We start from the raw sequence: 17,252 nt of genomic DNA on the forward strand, positions 1-17,252 counted from the left end.
CAGCTATTTAGAGATTATGTTTTCTTGTGAACTTTCAGTACCTATAAAAGTCTATCTTTTTTCTTGCTACTCTGCCCCCATTGCTGAACCTAACATGGCAGGGGAAAGTTTTTCCTCCCCTCTGGTTCTGGTTCCCACATCCTCGCCAACACTTGGTATGTCTCTTTTTTGGTTATCACGGCCATCCCAGTTGACGTGAAATGCTATCTATCGTGGTTTTGATTGACATTTCCCTGGTGGCTAATAACATTGGACATCTTCCCATTGGCTGTTTGTATATCTTCTTCAGAAAAATACCTATTCACGCCCTTTGCTCATTTTTTAAATTGGGGTATTTGGCTTTTTTATCATTGAGTTGTTATCCAAGAACTTTTGAAAGAATGAAATATAGGGGAAAAGGCTTAGAACTATGTCTGGCACATATTAAACACCCAAATGATGAAATATGAAACAGAAGATATCAGAATGGTCACCTGTAGGAAGGTAAATACTGTTTCATGAAACTTTCGTTTCACTCACACAAAGTACTGTGAAATGGGTTACATGTGATTGTGTTGTTTTGTTTTTTAACTGCACTGAGCAGCATGTGGAATATTAGCTCCCTGAGCAGAGATCGAACCCATGCCCCCTGCAGTGGACTTGCGGAGCCCTAAACACTGGACCACCAGGGAAGTCTCTGACTTGTGTTTCTTATACTGTGGGTTGCACTCAAAAAAGTTCAAATTCTATTAGCAGGTGCAACCTATTATATACAGGATGGATTAACAACAAAGTCCTACTGTATACCACAGGGAGCTATATTTGATGTCCTGTAATAAACCATAATGGAAAAGAATATGTAAAAGACTATGTATATTCAGAACTGAGTCACTTTGCTGTACAGCAGAAATTAACACAACACTGTGAATCAACTATGCTTTGAAAATTTTTTTAATTGAGAAAAAAGTTCAAATCTCATATTCTAAGGTACATACTTATGAGATGAATTGCTAGGTCTTGAACTATGTCTGTGTTCAAGTTTACTAAATACAGATCCAAGATCCCTCCCCACCATTCTGAAATAAAAAACAAACCCCCAAAACCTCTCAAATCACTTTCCCCATAAGTTCTCATCAAAGTCCTTTGCAGTGAAAACTGACATACTTGTGTTAAGACTGTTTAAAGTCTTCTGTCCATTCAGTGTGAATTTTGATGTTTTATTTAAGAACAGTCCAAGTGTTGACAGTAGGTGCTGTTCCTGGATTCATTGGGAGTGGTGTTGTAAAAATGGGTTTCTGCACCTTTTACTTTTCAAACTAAATGAAAAACAAAAAATTCTGAAACAGGAGCTTCCCTGGTGGCTCAGTGGTAAAGAACCTGCCTGCCAATGCAAGAGACATGGGACTGATTCCTGGTCCAGGAAGATCCCACATGTGTCGGAGCAGCTAAGCCCATGTGCCACAACTATTGAGACTGTGCTCTAGAACCCAGGAGTTGCAACCTTGAAACCTTTGCACCCTGTAGCTCGTGCCCGACAGCAAGAGAGGACACCACAATGAGAAGCCCGCCTACTGCAACTAGAGAGTAGCCCCCTCTGGCCACAACTAGAGAAAAGCCCACACAGCAACAAAGACCAGCAGAGCCAAGAATAAACACATAAATTATTTTTAAAAATTCTGAAACATATCTGGTCTCAGATTTTCAATAAGGATTTGCAGACATATGTACTGAAAATCTCCTCCAATTGGCTGAAGCAATTTACACCTCCACCAACAGTGCAAGAGACTTCATTTCCCCTATCTTTGCTCAGACTTGATAGAGTCAGACTTTAGAAGTTTGGCTGATCTGATCAGTGAGAGAAGACAGCTCATTCCTTTTTTATTTTGCCTTTCCCCGGATTCAGGGAATAGGCAGATCTTTCTCCGTGTATTGGTCACTGGGACTTTCTCTCCTGGGAATTCTCTGTTTGTATGTTTATCTTCTCAGTATGATTTCTTTAGCTCTCTACAAATGGACTCTAACATCATATTCAAGCCCAAATATGCCTTAATGGCACACTGGTTATTTTGAGTTAAAATTACTTAGGGCTTCGCTGGTGGCTCAGATGGTAAAGAATCTGCCTGCAATGCAGGAGACCCAGGTTCGATCTTTGGGTCAAGAAGATCCCCTGGAGAAGGAATGGATACCCACTGCAGTATTCTTGTCTGGAGAATTCCATGGACCGAGGAGCTTGGAGGGCTATAGCCCTTAGAGTCACAAAGAGTCAGACACATCTGAGAGACTAACACGTGAGATAGATGTTAATACAAGAGGGAACCTGTGACCCTCCTCTCTGCCTTCCAGAAAGCAGGAAATAAATCTCTCCTGTAAAACGGTCACTGCCTGCATCTGGAAGTGGAAGGAACGCTTATTGCCAGAAATAGGGGATCTATGGCGGAGAGTCTATATAAACAAACCTGTTACTTCTTTAATTTACCACCCCAAGGCCAAACTCTGATTAGAGTTCCCAAAGCCTCACTTCCTTTTTCCTGTCAATTTCTCTCAAATTTATTGTTTCTTTGTCTAAAAAATATATATAAGCTGCTTGCTTTGGCCACCTCTTAGGTCCCATTACTATGAAACCTCTATGAGCACAAATTAAAATTTATTTATTTATTTGTCTTATGTCCATTTTATTATTAGCTCAGCCACAGGAACTCAATGGGAGAAGAGGGAGATTTCCCCTCCCCGATAGACACTGCCTTCCTCAGTCCTACAGAAAGCATTCTGGGCCCACAGAGTGAAAATGGGAGCAAAGAACCGCATCCCCCCCATCAGCTACTTAAACTCTGAGTTCATCAGAGTTTCTAATGGATGCAAAACCTAAACTATCCACTCAAGTCACGTTATGACTTAAAGGACATTACAAATTGACACATTCTAATGTGCACCTTTGTGTTGTAAATATTGTGATATTGTCAACAGTTTAGGGACTTCCTGTGAGTCCAGTGGTTAAGACTCTGCACTTCCACTGCAGGGGGCGTTTTTGTTTTTTTTTTTTTTTTGATCCCTGGTCGTGAAACTAAAATCCCACATGCCCAGGCCAAGAATCACAAAAACAAAAAACAAAAAGAACCCCCAAAACAATTTAGCTAAAGTTACCTGGCTGTTCTCTGAAATGATAACAAGTGAACCTGCTGCATGGGCAGGGAGGGAGAGTGCAGCTTCATACAGGAAGTCATCCTTGCTCTGACGCCTCTCGGCCGGAGGGCAGACAATCTGAGACCTGCTGCAAGGTTGATACAGCTGTGGCTTCTTCGCTTCAGTGAACATATGGAAAGTTATGGGAAAACCTAAAGTTCCTCTTGATCACTGCATTGGTGAGTCTGTGGGTAAAATGAAAGTTTCCTAATGTATTTTGTTTCCTGGGTTTGAATTTTTACTTATGTATAATGTAAAGCTCACTGGGATGAACATAGGGAGTGTGGGGACTGTGGCAAACTGGGGAGGTTGAAAATCCTTCTTTCAAAAGATGTTGGCCACTCATCTCTGGCAGGTCATTACCCTGTGGAAAGATGAGTCCCGTGTTGCCAGCACTTCTGATTTTTTTTGACTTCTGATGTTTTGAAAGAAATTATAAAGCTAGATTTTTATGTAGAAAAAAACCTGATTGTTAAATATTGGGAAACAATTCAAAGGAAAGAAATCTGGGTAGTGTTTTCTGAGGAAGAGGAATGTCCTCTTTGTGGAATAAGTACTTAACTACATAGTGTCCTAAGCCCTGTCCTAATGCTACATGTCTTATCAATCTCTGTGCCTTGGAGAGCATGAGGAACTCCATGTTATCAGTGAAGGTGTAAGCAATTACCTTCTCAGGTCCATGCAGCCAACAGGGAGCAGGGACGGCATCTGACCAGCATTTGCACAGGCCTCAAAGTAAGCTGTGCCTGAGGATGGGCTGGGGGCTGCCCACAGCATGAAGGTTCATTGTCCAGAGAGATTCTGAAGACAGTAACAAGATGGACTGAAGGTTGTCTGGTTTCCGTAACCACCATGCACAGGCAATATTAATGTCAGTGATAAAATACACACTGTATATTTATCACTCATCACACAGGGCTGAAATACACAAATGCCTAAAGCCTCTGTAGGTTTAAGTTCTAAAGAATTACTGTGGCTACTGTTAAGGGTTTTTTAAAATCCTTTTGTTGTTGTTGTTGTGGTAAAGTTCATATAAAGTTTATCATCTTAATGATTTTTAAAAAATAATTTTATTTATTTGTGTGTTTTTGGCTGTGCTGGGTCTTCCTTACTTCACGGGCTTGTCTCTAGTTGCAGTGTGCAGGCTTCTCATTGTGGTGGCTTCTCGTTGCAGAGTACAGGCTCTAGGGCATGAGGGCTTCAGTAGTTGCAGCTCTCGGACGATAGAGCTCAGGCTCAATAGTTGTGGAGAACTGGCTTAGATGCCCCGCGGCCTGTGGGATTGTCCCAGATCAGGGATGGAACCTGTGTCTCCTGCACTGGCAGGTGGAATCCTCACCACTGAGTCACCAGGGAGGCCCCCAAAACTGCAAATTTCTTTTTAATTGCATTCTTATTGAGTAAATGGACCCGTACTCCCTGATGTTATTTATTACTGCAATAGGCAGATATGTAAGTATGTTTTTAAAAAATATACTAATATAATTAAAAAGAATAATCTATTACCTTTCCCTTTTTGGCTACAATATTTGATTTTTAATAAAAAATAAAAATGTTTTTAATTAAAAAATCAAAAAAATAATTTTGTCTTATAAAGGTGTGTTAGAAAAAAATGTTCGTCCCTAAGAGGTTTGAGGCACACTACGGGAGGTTATGAAATAGCCAGCTGTGTCCAGACTGGAGGAGAGCGCCTGAGAGGTGGAAGGAGGAGGTGATGCTGGGAAGCAGGTACACCTGCGGGGGGGCTGAAGATCACGGAGTTTAGACTCTTCTGCCAAAGGCCTCTGGGAGGCTCTGGAGGGTGGGCCAGGCAGGCGTGTACTGTGATCTGTGTCGACCACTCTGGTACCAGTGTCTGCTGCCTGGTGGTGGGCAGGGCCCATCTGGCAAGCCAGGGTTAGGACATACTCTCCTCCAGTATTTTTCAAATTTATTTATTTGACTATGCAGAATTTCCACCTTTGTTATAGCATGCAAGATCTTGGTTGTGGCATGTGGCATCTAGTTCCCTGACCAAGGATCGAACCCAGGGCCCCTACAGTGGGAGCACAGAGTCTTGGCCAGTGGACCACCAGGGAAGTCCCCTCTCCTCCAGTTTTCGGTGGCCTGATGTCAAGACTCCCTGTGTGTCCCTCCAGGGCTGCAGATGTCAGGCTTGGTGGCTGGGATAGCACACGTGCCAGAACTTCTGAGGGACCTGATGGTGTGGAGCGTCAGTCAGCTTATCCTGCCTCCACTGTCCCATAGTGAGGTCTTTGGGGAAGAAGCAAGTAGGGGGGTGAGAATGAGGGCTTCAGTGGCCCAGGGGCAGAGAACTGGCCCAGGCATTCCCTGATCCTGGCAGGGGATGGACGTGGCAAGTGTGAGAAAACCGTCCCTCATGAGCATAAAGGCACAAATCAAAACTAGATCCTGTGAGCAGGCAGCATGTCTGAGCATTGGTAACAAGCAGCAATTTCTGTAATTAAGCGGTGCCATTCTCTTGAAGTTTTAGAAAGCATTTTGCCAGAGTTGGAGCTATTCCATTGCTCCCAGCCTTTTTCTTATTTTTTTTATTTCCCCAAATGCTGAGGTTTCCAGCTCAGAGACGGTGCTGAAGGCCCACAGTGGGACTCCCCCCACCCTTTTACTCAATCCTCAGTGACCAGAAGCTAGCTATGGCCTCATGCCGCAGGAAGACCACTGCTGCGGGGCTGGTCCCGCAGATGGATGGCATGGGGGCAGGCAGGCGTGAGTGAGGGTGCTCTAAAGAAGGACTGTTACCCCAAGAGGAACACAGACAACGCCTGGGGGGAGAGAGAGCTGGACGGGGAACCGAACCTGTAGATTAAAAGCTCATTTCAACCCAATGCAACATGTGAACCTTACTTGGATCCTGATTCTGAAAGAACTGTGAAAAAAGAAGCTGTGACAGTTGGAAGTTTGAACTCTGATTGGATATTTTATGACTGAGGAATTACTGGTCGTTTTTTAGATGTGGTGATAGTTTTGTGGTTATCGTGTACATGTAAAAGGGTCCTTATCTTTTAGTGATACACACACTGAAATAGAGATGAAATGGTAAGATGTCTCGGATTTGTTTCAAAATGGGATGGGTGGGGGCTGGGGTAGCTGCAGAAGGAGCAAGGCTGGCTGGCGGGTGGTCCCGCTGGGGGCTTCATTATACTATTCTAGCAACTGCTGTGAATGCTTGAGCTTCTCCACTGCACCATTTAAAAAATATACTTGTTGCAAAAAGGTGGGAGATAGATTGTAATATGACAACATGCCAATAGAAGCAGGTTCCTTGCCTTTGAAATCCCCTCTTGACTTTTATTCGCTCCTGGAGAAAGGTCCTTGTCGGCCAGGGCCTGGTCCTCTGCCCAGGAACAGAGAGCGCGGGCCTTGGGCTCCGGAAACAGTGTCTCCTGGTAGATTCACGGCATCCTATTGTTTCATTGTATTTATTTTATGGCTACTATTTGAGCCACTGATACTGCGTTCCTATTTACAGAACTGACAAAGTCTCCTTCTTAAATAAATGTGAATGCTTTGATTTGAAGACAAATAGGCAGAAAAAAAAAGAAGACAAATAGGAAATACCAGTACAAGTGGTTCTCAGATCTGCAAATTTTTTCCCAGTGGTAGGAGACAACAGGCATGGCACACACTGGTAGAAGTCATTGTCCTATCTCATTTTATTTATCAGGTAGACAAATGTGGGGTCCCTTCCTTCCACGGGGCTCTCTGTGCCTGCTCAGGCCAGGCCCCCTGTCCCCCTGAAACTCAGATAAAGCACTTGATACCCAGAGAAGGTACCCAGAGGCAGGGCGTGGACACAGCCCACACACAAAGGCAGGTGCTGCTTAGAGTCTGGGACCCAGACACCGTCCCTGACCAGGTTCATGGGCAACTGCGCGGGGGTGGGGTGGGGTGGGGTGGCGGTGGGCAGGGCTAAGGACAAAACAAAGAGCAAAGGGAAATGTTCTGTCCATCATTTTGTTGCTTCCGGTTGGTTGTTTTCCTCGGGGGAAATTTCCTGAATGCCTTCAAGTAAGCATACGGGTGGTCAACAAGCTATGTCTACCCAGGTTATTTTGTTAGGCCTGTTTGTACGCTTGCTTTTCCGTTTGTGTACTTGAACTTTTTTCTTTTTAGGTAATTGTAGATTCACATGCAACTTTTTTTTTTCAGTGTTTATGTATTTGGCTGTGCTGGGTCTTGGTTGTGTCATGTGGGATCTAGTTCCCTGAACAGGGATGGAACCTGGGTCCCCTGCATTGGAAGCCTGGAGTCTTAGCCACTGGACTGCCAGGAAAGTCCCTCCCATGCAGTTTTAAGACACAGACAGAGACATGTTTGAGACATGTTTAAGAGAGAGAGATCCTGTGCACCCGTTTCCCAGTCCCCCACAATGGTGACTTCTTGCAAAACTATAGGGAACTCTTTCAATATCTTGTAATAATTTATAATGGAAAAGAACTTGAAAAAAAATAAATGAGTCATTTTGCTATATACCTGAAACTAAGACAATATTGTATCGATAAATCAAGTATACATCAATTAGAAAAAAGCCCATATGACATATTGTAACCAGGATTTACCCTGCAATGCAGGAGACCCAGCTATAATTCCTGGCTTGGGTAGATCCCCTGGAGATGGGATGGCTACCCACTCCAGTATTCTTGCCTTTGAGAATACCATGGACAGAAGAGCCTGGCAGGCTACAATCCATTGGGTCGCAATGAGTCAGACACAACTGAGCTACTAACATGTTCACTTTTTCACAGTCAAGACACAACATTTCCATCACCATAAAGATTTCATATTTTATAGCCACATCACCACCTACCCCTCCCCTGTCTGGCTTTCACCCCTGTCAGGCTTTCACCCCTGTCAAGCACTCACCTGTTCTCCAGTTCTATAATTTTTCCATTTTTAAGAATGTTATGTGAATGGAATTAAGCCATATGTAACCTTTTGTGATTGGCTTTTTTCCACTCAGCATAATTTCTTCCAATTCCAGTTACTGAGTGTATCAGCTGTGTTTTCCTTTGTTGCCAAGTAGCATTTCATGGTGTTGATGGGCCCAGTCTGTTTAACCATCACCCATGGAAGGACTTCTATGCTGTTTTCAGTGTTGGGTTGTTCTGAATAAAGCTACTTTGAACATTGTATGTATGGGCTTTTGCAAAAACTAAGCTTTCATTTTCCTGGGATAAATGTCCAAGATAAATTACATTCACTTACAGTCAAGATGTTTTATCTACAAATCGTCATTACTAATTTCTCCTCCATAATCAGATCTGGAAAGGTGGGGTCATAGAGATTGATGCTTCCCAAGGCCCAGATGGGCTTAAGATCCCTGATGGCCCGCTGAGTCCCTTGTATTTACTTACCTGCTGGGCAAGGCTCCTGGTTTGCCAATTTAAGTGGGCAGATTGGAACATGACGGGTTATATCATGAATTTCAAATGTATACACACGTGTATTTGCTTATATATGCATAAAATCTGTCTAGAAGCATATCCAGCAGAAAGCACTGATTGCCTCTGGGAAGGGAACTGGGTGAGGGGGAGTAAGGGGGAGTCATTTTTACTATGAGCCTTTTCAGCCTTTTTAGCTTAAACCATCCGTTATTTACTAAAAAACGAATCAACAAAATATGCAGGCAAGAACGCTAAGAATTCCTCACAAATACCCACTCTGGGGCTGTTTTTTTTTCATAAACTCATTTCTTTACACAAGAAAACCCACTGGAATTTCCCCTCCCAGAGCCCTTAGCTCCACACAGGGAAGAGCCCAGCTCACAGAGATCTCTGGTCTGGGGCCTTTAGGCCTTGAGTGAAACTGAAAGTGAAATCGCTCAGTCGTGTCCGGCTCTTTGTGACCCCATGGACTGTAGCCTGCCAGGCTCCTCCATGCATGGGATTCTCAGGCAAGAATACTGGAGTGGGTTGCCACGTCCTTCTCCAGGGGATCTTCCGGACCCAGGGATCGAACCTGGGTCTTCCACACTGCAGGCAGGCTCTTTACCATCTGAGCCTCCAGGAAAGGCTTTGAGGGTGATCCCCAAACACCCCTCCTTACTGTCTCAAAGCTGGACGGTCCCTGAGGGGCAGGCTCAGGGCATCAGGGCCTCTCTGAGACCCAGTGAGATGTCTTTGCCCAACACAGGGGCCACCTCCTCCTAGAAGCCTTTCCCAGCAGGACTGATGTTCAGCCTCTCCCTCCACCCTCAGACAGGGTCATCAAAGGGCCTGAAAAGTGCAAGTGTTAGCTGCTCAGTCCTGACTCTTTTGCGACCACATGGACTATAGCCCGCCAGGCTCCTCTGTCCATGGGATTCTCCAGGCAAGAATACTGGAGCGGGTTTCCGCGCCCTCTTCCAGGGGATCAAGGGGCCTCCCGGGTTACAATTCAGGGCACACTTCCTGGACCCTTCACACATGGAGCCCCTGGGCACTTGCTCCGCCCTTTCCTGACCTCCCACTAGGCGGGGGCCTCCCCGCAGGAGCGTTCTCTCTCTCTCTGTTGAGGGCCAGGAGGGGTAGGGTGTGCTCCAGCGGCGGCGTTGTCGTGCTAAATCTGCCCTTTGAGTAACCTCCCCATGGTTTCCGGAAGACAGCGGGTGCAGCTCAGAGAACAGGGCTTTGGGGTCTGAGAGCCTCGGCGCTGTCCTTCGTGGCTGAGTGGCCTTCCGGCCAACTCACCTTGTTTCTTCTCGAGAACTGGGGATCACAGTGCCTCCCTGGGGGGAGGAAAAAGGGTCCAGGACTTCAGCAGATGGCTTATACTTGCGGAACTGGGCGCCTCTTCTGGATGCCCAGGCCAGGATGCCTACGCATTCCGGATTTCCTGGGAGCCTGTTCCTTCGCGTGTTGATGGGAGTCTCCCCCGACCGGGCGCGAGGTCTCAGGAGCCTGGCCGACTTGTTTGTCGGACCCTGGCCAGGCTCACTGGCTAGAGGCGCTGCACGGGGCCCAGTGAATGGCTGCGGGTGGCGGAGAGGAGTCTGAAACCACGGGTCTGGACGTGGAGGCCAGGAAACCATGCAGGGCTTCTCACGTGGTCGAGGGGTGTCCTGTAGGCCGGCGCCCCACCTTTTCTCCCTGCCCATGGTGCCTCCGGCGCAAGCCCCATCTCACTCACCCACCCACTGCGGGGCCCCGGGCGCGCGCCCCAGCCCCTCGCTCCGCCCCGCAGGGCCCTGGGCTGGGGATGGGAGCCCGGCCCCTTCAGTTCCCGCGCTCAGGTCCCGCCGCGGCCCAGGAAGTGGCCCCGGGCCGCGGCCCTTGCCCCGCCCTCTCCCTCCCGAGCTTATCACCTGCCGGCCGGGCGCGCGCGACCGCGACCAGGGACGGAGGGCGCGAAGGGAGCGCGCGGGCCGCCTGGCACCGGGTCGCGGGAGGTGAAGCGCGGCGAGGATGGCGGCTGGGGGCCGGGGGCTGCGGCCGCTGCTGCTCCTGCTCTCGGGGCTGCTGGCGCTGGGCCCCAGCGCGCCGGCGGCCAAGCTCAACATCCCCAAGGTGCTGCTGCCCTTCACGCGGGCCACGCGCGTGAACTTCACGCTAGAGGCCTCGGAGGGCTGCTACCGCTGGTGAGGCGCGGCGGGGCGCGGGGTCGGGGCAGGAGGCAGGCCTTGGACGCGGGCGGCCGGGTGGGCGCGCTGCAGGTGCGCGAGCGCGGGGAGATGGCCGCGGCCCCGGGCAGGTCCGGCGGGGCCTGCGGCGCGCGGCCTTCGGGCCGGGCCGGCGCCGGTAGGCGGGGAGCCGCGCGTCCCCCGCAGGCCCGCGCAGCAGGTGCGCCGGCGCGCGCTCTCGGGCCCTGGGTTGGCGGCCGATCGGCCACTGCCCCGGCTACTGGCCGCTCGTGACCCGGCGGCGTGCGCGCAGGTCGCCGCCACTGCGCATGGCGCCGCCCGGCCTCGGCGCGCTCCGGCAGGAGGGGGCCTGCCGGGGCGCGGGCGTGCGGTCGGGAGCCCAGCGGTCGCCTGGCCTCGCGGAGGGCATCTGGCGGGCGCGGCTGAGCGCCTCCGAAGGCCTATCGGTCCGGGGCTTCCGGAGGGACCCTCTGCTAGGGGAGAGGGTCGCACAGGAGAGCTGCTGGGCCCGGGATGCGCGTCCACGTGGTAGCACTCCCTTCTCGTTCAGTCTCCGGGAGGGGTAGCCTGCAGAGCCCTGGGTTGGGGACGCAGGCAGCTTGCTGGAGTTTGGTGGCTCCTTCCTGGTGCCGGACTGGTGTGGGAACCTGGCTCGTGGGGAAGCCGGGAAGGTGTGCGTGGGAGTTGAGTCAGCAGTGCAGCGTCTTGGGAAGGAATGTAAGCCTTTGATGAGAGATCTTTCGGACAAACCCTTGGTTTTAAACATATGATACACCTACACTGGAGAAAGAAATGGCAACACAGTTCAGTATTCTTGCCTGGAGAATGCCATGGACAGAGGAGCCTGGAGGGCTACAGTCCATGGGGTCACAAAGAGGCAGAGAGGACTGAGCGACTAACACTTACTTACACCTACATTACAGATGAAAGATGCAAAAGAATGGCTGGTGATTCACCCCAGGTTGCCCACAGAGCAGGGTTGGCCAGGATTCCTAGCTTGCTGCGGGCTCAGGAATTCTGCACCTTGTGGGGGGTGTGATCTGGGAACCCCAGGAGCTATTGAGACTAGGGGTCCACCTCACCCCAAGGTGGCTGGGTGATATGGTCCAGCCACTCCATCCCTTGGATGGAGAAGAAGGCAGCCTGAAGTGGCCTCCACTCAAAGCAGGTTCATTGCTAGCAGGGCGCTGAGTGCTGGGTGTGGCCGAGGCTCTACCACACCTCCCTGCCACCTTGCTGGAGATGAAAGGGAGGGGGTGCCACCCACATGCTGCACCCTGCTCCCTCTTTTGGTTGCTTGTTTCCAGGCTAGACGGTGTAACAGGTGTGATCGCATTCGAGTCCAGAGTGTGTTGAGTCTGTGGGGCCAGTAGTCTGTGCACATGGAGGGAGCGTGGTGCCAGGGCTCCGACTGCTTCCTCCTGAATCACTCAGTCCTGTCCAAATCTTTGCAACCCCATGGACTGTAGCGCGCCAGGCTCCTCTGTCCATGGCATTCTCCAGGCAACAATGCTCGAGTGGGTTGCCAAATGCTCCTCCAGGGGATCTTCCCAACCCAGGGCCTGAACCAGCATCTCTTGCATCTCCTGCATTGCAGGCAGATTCTTTACCTACTGAGCCCCTGTGCGTGCGTTACTAGTACCTATTCGTTTTCTGAAGGTCGCCTCCTGAAATGACAGTCCAGGTTAGCCAAATGCATTTTCAGGCTAGTGCCTTCCGCACCTGGTGGGTCGTGTTTCTGGCTTGGTATCAGAGGCTGATCTTCGCTCTAACTTCTCTACATCCCTGTCCAGGGCCCTGACTGTTGTCGGGGGATCAGCTGTCAGTCCAGACTTTGCCTGAGACTGTGCTCATTCTCTGGTTGAAGTTTTCTCTTGATATGCTGCTGCTAAGTTGCTTTAGTCGTGTCCGACTCTTCGCGACCCCATGGACTGCAGCCTACCAGGCTCCTCCATCCATGGGATTTTCCAGGCAAGAGTGCTGGAGTGGGTTGCCATTGCCTTCTCCGTCTCTTGATATGAGGGCAAGAAAAAGGAGGCGTACTATTACAAACAGCTGGCTTCAAATGAATCCCCTTGAATGTCCTTGCGTGCTACTTCCTGAGATTCTAGAGCTGTGTTTTTGTCTTTGAAGTAACAACTGTTTTTTTTTCCCCCAACTGCTTTTTTTTTTTGGAAAAACTGATGGATTTTAATTTACCTATCTAGCTTCTTAGGAGGAAGGGGGAAGAAAAAACTGAAAAAAAAAAAAAATTTCCTAATCTCTGATGCATCAGAGAAGCGCTAAGTACCTTATAACTTGTTTTGAATTTGATCCATAGTTTTTATTGCAAATGTGTGACTGCTTAAAGTGTCTTGGAGGTGTTTGGTGCTGTGATTTCTCCCTTAATGTCACAGGAAAATCTTCTGTTCTTCAAGCGTTGGAAATGTTTACTTTCAGTCCGCTCTTCCTAGTCCAGTCAGGTGTTGTTTTAGTTTTTGAAGAGTCTCTTCTGGAACTTTAAGAGTGGGTGTGCCGGCAAGCTTTCTATCCGCTGCCTTCTTCACCCAAAGAGGTCACTGTGAAGTCTGTGAGGTGGAGAACAGACAACATGAAAACCCCCCAGGACCCTGGGGGAGTTTTTGCTCAACCTTTGAATTTTCAGCCCAGCTTCCAGTTCACTGGATCATCGCATACCTGAGCCAGGGGCTTTAAGTTTACTTTTCCTGTTTCTTGATTTTATAGCATCAAATACTCAGGCAGTTTTAAGGTGAGGAGAGCTATAGAGATTATCAAGTCAAAACTGTTCACATTTCAGTCCGAGCCTCAGGAGGGAGGTGCTCTGGGGGACTGAGTGATGGTCTCCATCAAGCAAGAGCCCATGGAAGGGGACAGGGGACAAGGAATGGTGCCTTCTGACCCACCCTGTTTGGGGATTTGCAGCCTCTGGCTAATTGGCCAGACCTGACTGAATCCCTCCCGTCCCACCAGCATTGCTGGTTTTGTGACAAGTTCCTGATTCTTTTTTGATATTTCCTGTTATTGCTTGGGTGCACACTCAGTCAGTAAGTCGTGTCCAGCTTACCCATGGACTGTAGCCTGCCAGGCTCCTCTGTCCATGGGATTTCCCAGGCAAGGATACTGGAGTGGCTTGCTGACCTGGTGACCGGGGCCTGGCTCTGCCCCCCGCCCCAACCTGCCCACGGGTCCTGGTTCCCCCATGGGTGCTTGAGTCCCCCCTCCAAACCCACAGAAGGAGGTGATAGCAAGTGTGTTTACTGAGTGGACCTGCTTCCTGGGTGGTTTTCGTCCTGCTTCCCTTGCCTGTCCCTGACCCTCACCCCACTCTGCTCTCGCGGTGACTTCCGAGGTGACTTCCGCCCTGTCGGCTCTCCGTGTGTGTGTGTGTGTTGGGGGGGCGGTTAGCCGGTGGGTGGAGGAGGGGCTGTGTCTTCCTCTGCCCCCAGCCACCTCTTCTTTGCACAACCATCACTTCTCCTTTTTCCACTCCTGACCTCCCCTGTCCTTGGGTTCCCGGGTCCGGTTAGACACCCTCAAGATAAATTTCATTTCTGGTGCCAACACGTTGTTTCCACTTTTTCTTTTTTAAAAAAAATTTGGTAAAATACACATATCATTAAAGTGACCATCTTTAAGTGTCCAGATCAGTGACATCAAGTGCATTCACGTTGTTGTGCGGCCATCACCGCCATCATCTCCAGAACTTTTTCATCTTCCCAAACTGAGACTCAGTCCCCATCATCCGCTAACCCTCCTCCCCACCTCGAGCCCCGACATCCACATTCTAGTCTCCTTAACACCCTGTGATATCAGCCTGTTTTCTTCTTCACCCCCATCCCTGGAAGTAGCAACATTGTTTTGACTCATGTTTGCTTTTATGGTTACTGAAGATGGATCGCAGATGATACAGGCTTTCTGTTTACACTAGTGCCATACAGTTTCCTCCTTAAATACTTTTTCAGGACTTCCCCGGCGGCCCAGTGGTTAAGACTTGCGCTTTCACTGCAGGGGTGTAGGTTAGATCCCTGGTTGGGGAACCAGGAGCCCGCATGCCCCAGGGTGTGGCCTAAAGGGTGTCCTGGCACTTTTAAGACTTTTTAAAGTACTTTTTCAATAAAGAAGAATCAATTAAAAAAAAAAAGTAGGAAAATGATACAGGGTAACGTGCATGTAACTGGGTGTAGAAAGAGGGGGGCTGGGAACTGGGGAGGGTGCAAGTGTCCACGCAGCTGCCGTGGGGGGCGTGTGGCCAGACGCCCGGTCCAAAGGCAGGGATTTGGAGTACTGCAGGTGGCGGTGGCCAGGCAGCCAAAGAGCAGAACCAGTTTTTCTGCTAATTCCTTTGCATATTTTGCATGTTATTCCCCACTCAATCCTGAAAGCAAAATACCTCAGGAGTGACCACCCACTGCACAAATAGGGAACCAAGCGGAGCCGAGTTCAAAACCAGGTCACAGGCACTTGCCTGGTGGCCTAGTGGTTAAGACTTTGCTTTCCAATGCAGAGGGTGTGGGGTTGATCCCTGGTCGGGGAGCTAGGATCCCACATACCTCATGGCCAAAAAAGCCCCCAAACATTAAACAGAAGTAATGTTGTAACAAATTCAATAAAAACTGGAAAAAAAAAAAAGGTCCACTTAACAAAATCAAGTCACAGATTCATGCCTCCTCAGTCCTGGGATGCCCAGGAAATATGCCAGGCCTTCTCATCAGTGGCTGTTTTATACAGGTTCCTTCAGTGGAGTTTTAGGAAAGTGGACGGCACATTGAGAGGCAGTATTAAGGATGCAAGTGGGGTCGGGGTGATTGAGGACATGGAGTCATTTTTTGCTGAGGTCTGTCAGCCTGGACGCTCCTGTGGGCAGCCACAGGTAGAGGGGGTCTGCTGACTCTGTTCTGAACAGTCTGGGTGCATTTATCACAAGAGGGGAGGGTGGTGTCCGGGCCAGGGGTCTAGAGACCAGCCTCACTGAGGTGTTTCTAGGAATGTATCGTTGGGCAAGTCACTTCCCATCCAGGCAGGTGTTTCCTTGGGTGTCATATGCGAGTTTCAATGAGATTGTTGGAAGGCAAATAAAATATTTGTGCTGTGTTTTGTTCTGTGCCTGACACATAATAAATGACATGTTTTTTTCTTTTTAAAAAAATATAGTACCAGTAGTTTGAATGAAATGAGACAACACGTCTTGAAGAATTCAATCAGGGGGGTTTCACTTGGCTAGACTCTCCTGAGTTGCCTGCGTGTGACAGGAAATTCAAACCACAATAGTTTAAATAAAGTTTAAATAAACTTTGAAGTTATGTAAAGTTTAAATAAACTCTGTTTTGGCAGGGTTCAGTGAGGTCAGCAGAGCCTGGTCTCAGGTCCTAGGTCTGGACCTCTGCCCGGTGCTCCCTAGGGTAACTAGACAGCAGTTCCAGCCCTGCAAACCCCGTCAGGTCTGGCGGGGCACACTCTGGCTCTGGACCCCTCCAGCCCGGGTTCACACTGCTGACTGACCAGGCCTCCCAGTGTCCCAGGAGCCTGGGTGCCCCGGAACCTCATGGTCTGAGGGTGGAGAAGAGCAGCACCCGCGGTAAAGCTGGGCGCGTTACTGAGGAGGGGGCAGAGGCTGGGCAGCCAAAACCCAACGCGAGTCCTCTGTGGGGATGGCACCCATGCATGCACATTTACCCGGCTCTGTGTGTGTGTGTTGGGGGGGCGAGGACGCTATGTATACCCTGGGTTTGCTCAGCTGGGGTCTTTGACTGGAGCTGCTGTGATCTGCTGGGGGGAAGGGGTTATCTTGCTGGGATGTGGGTGAGAAATTCTAGAGGAAAGGAAGCAACCCTGCCACAGGCCGCCAGCACTGCACCCCGGGCCCCCCAGCCGTGGGGCGCCCCCACCCCGCCTCCTGTGCAGGACTTGGGGGAGGGTTTCAGAACACCTGGGTACCTTCCAGTCCACTTAGGACATTTGGTAGAATTAAGTTTATAGTTACAGACCTTCTCATAAAGAAAACTGCAATCCTGTGTTGCCTCACTTGTAAATTCTGTGAAACATTTAAGGAGGAAATAGTACAAATCCTTTATAAACTCTTGCAGGAAAGAGAGAAAGAACAGTCATTTCCTAGCTTATTTTTATGAGGCCAAATTTACATTGATTGCAAACCAGGCACAAATATTACAAGAAAAAGAAATTCACAGACCCAGAGTTCAAGATTCCTTAACAAAATAGCAAGTCAAATCCAGAAAAATATAAAAAGGGTAAAGTATTATGACCAACTGGGGTGGTTCCCAGGAATGCAAGGTTGGTTTAATACTAACCAATCAGTGTAATTGCTTGACCAACAATGAACAATTCTTCTATCAACCAAATGAAGAAGAAAAGCCATATAACGGTCTCAATATGTGCAGAGCACTGAAGAGTCACTTATGATGGAAATTTGCGGCAAATTTGGAGTAGAAGAGAATCCATAATGAAATGAAAGTGTTAGTTTCTCAGTCGTGTCCAAATCTTCGCGACCCCACAG

The 17,252-nt window shown here is 49.1% G+C and overlaps 1 protein-coding gene across 3 annotated transcripts in view; it reads left to right on the forward strand.

Annotated features, from left to right (window-relative positions):
- The window catches only part of NUP210 (nucleoporin 210), a 114,537-nt gene that overhangs the window by 13,852 nt on the left and 83,433 nt on the right, over positions 1-17,252 (forward strand). For 2 of the 3 annotated variants that reach the window (XM_081526486.1, XM_081526487.1), the window contains exon 1: positions 10,489-10,738. The exons of the other annotated variant lie outside the window; for it this stretch is intronic. In XM_081526486.1, the coding sequence (XP_081382612.1) occupies positions 10,566-10,738 (173 nt within the window). In that variant the 5' untranslated portion in view covers positions 10,489-10,565. Of the gene's footprint in view, positions 1-10,488; positions 10,739-17,252 lie in introns of those variants that run through there. 3 annotated transcript variants of the gene reach the window in all.

The sequence above is a fragment of the Giraffa tippelskirchi genome, chromosome 9 (assembly GCF_054371585.1).
Source record: "Giraffa tippelskirchi isolate mGirTip1 chromosome 9, T2T-mGirTip1v1.2.pri, whole genome shotgun sequence".
NCBI classification, from domain to species: Eukaryota; Metazoa; Chordata; class Mammalia; order Artiodactyla; family Giraffidae; genus Giraffa; species Giraffa tippelskirchi.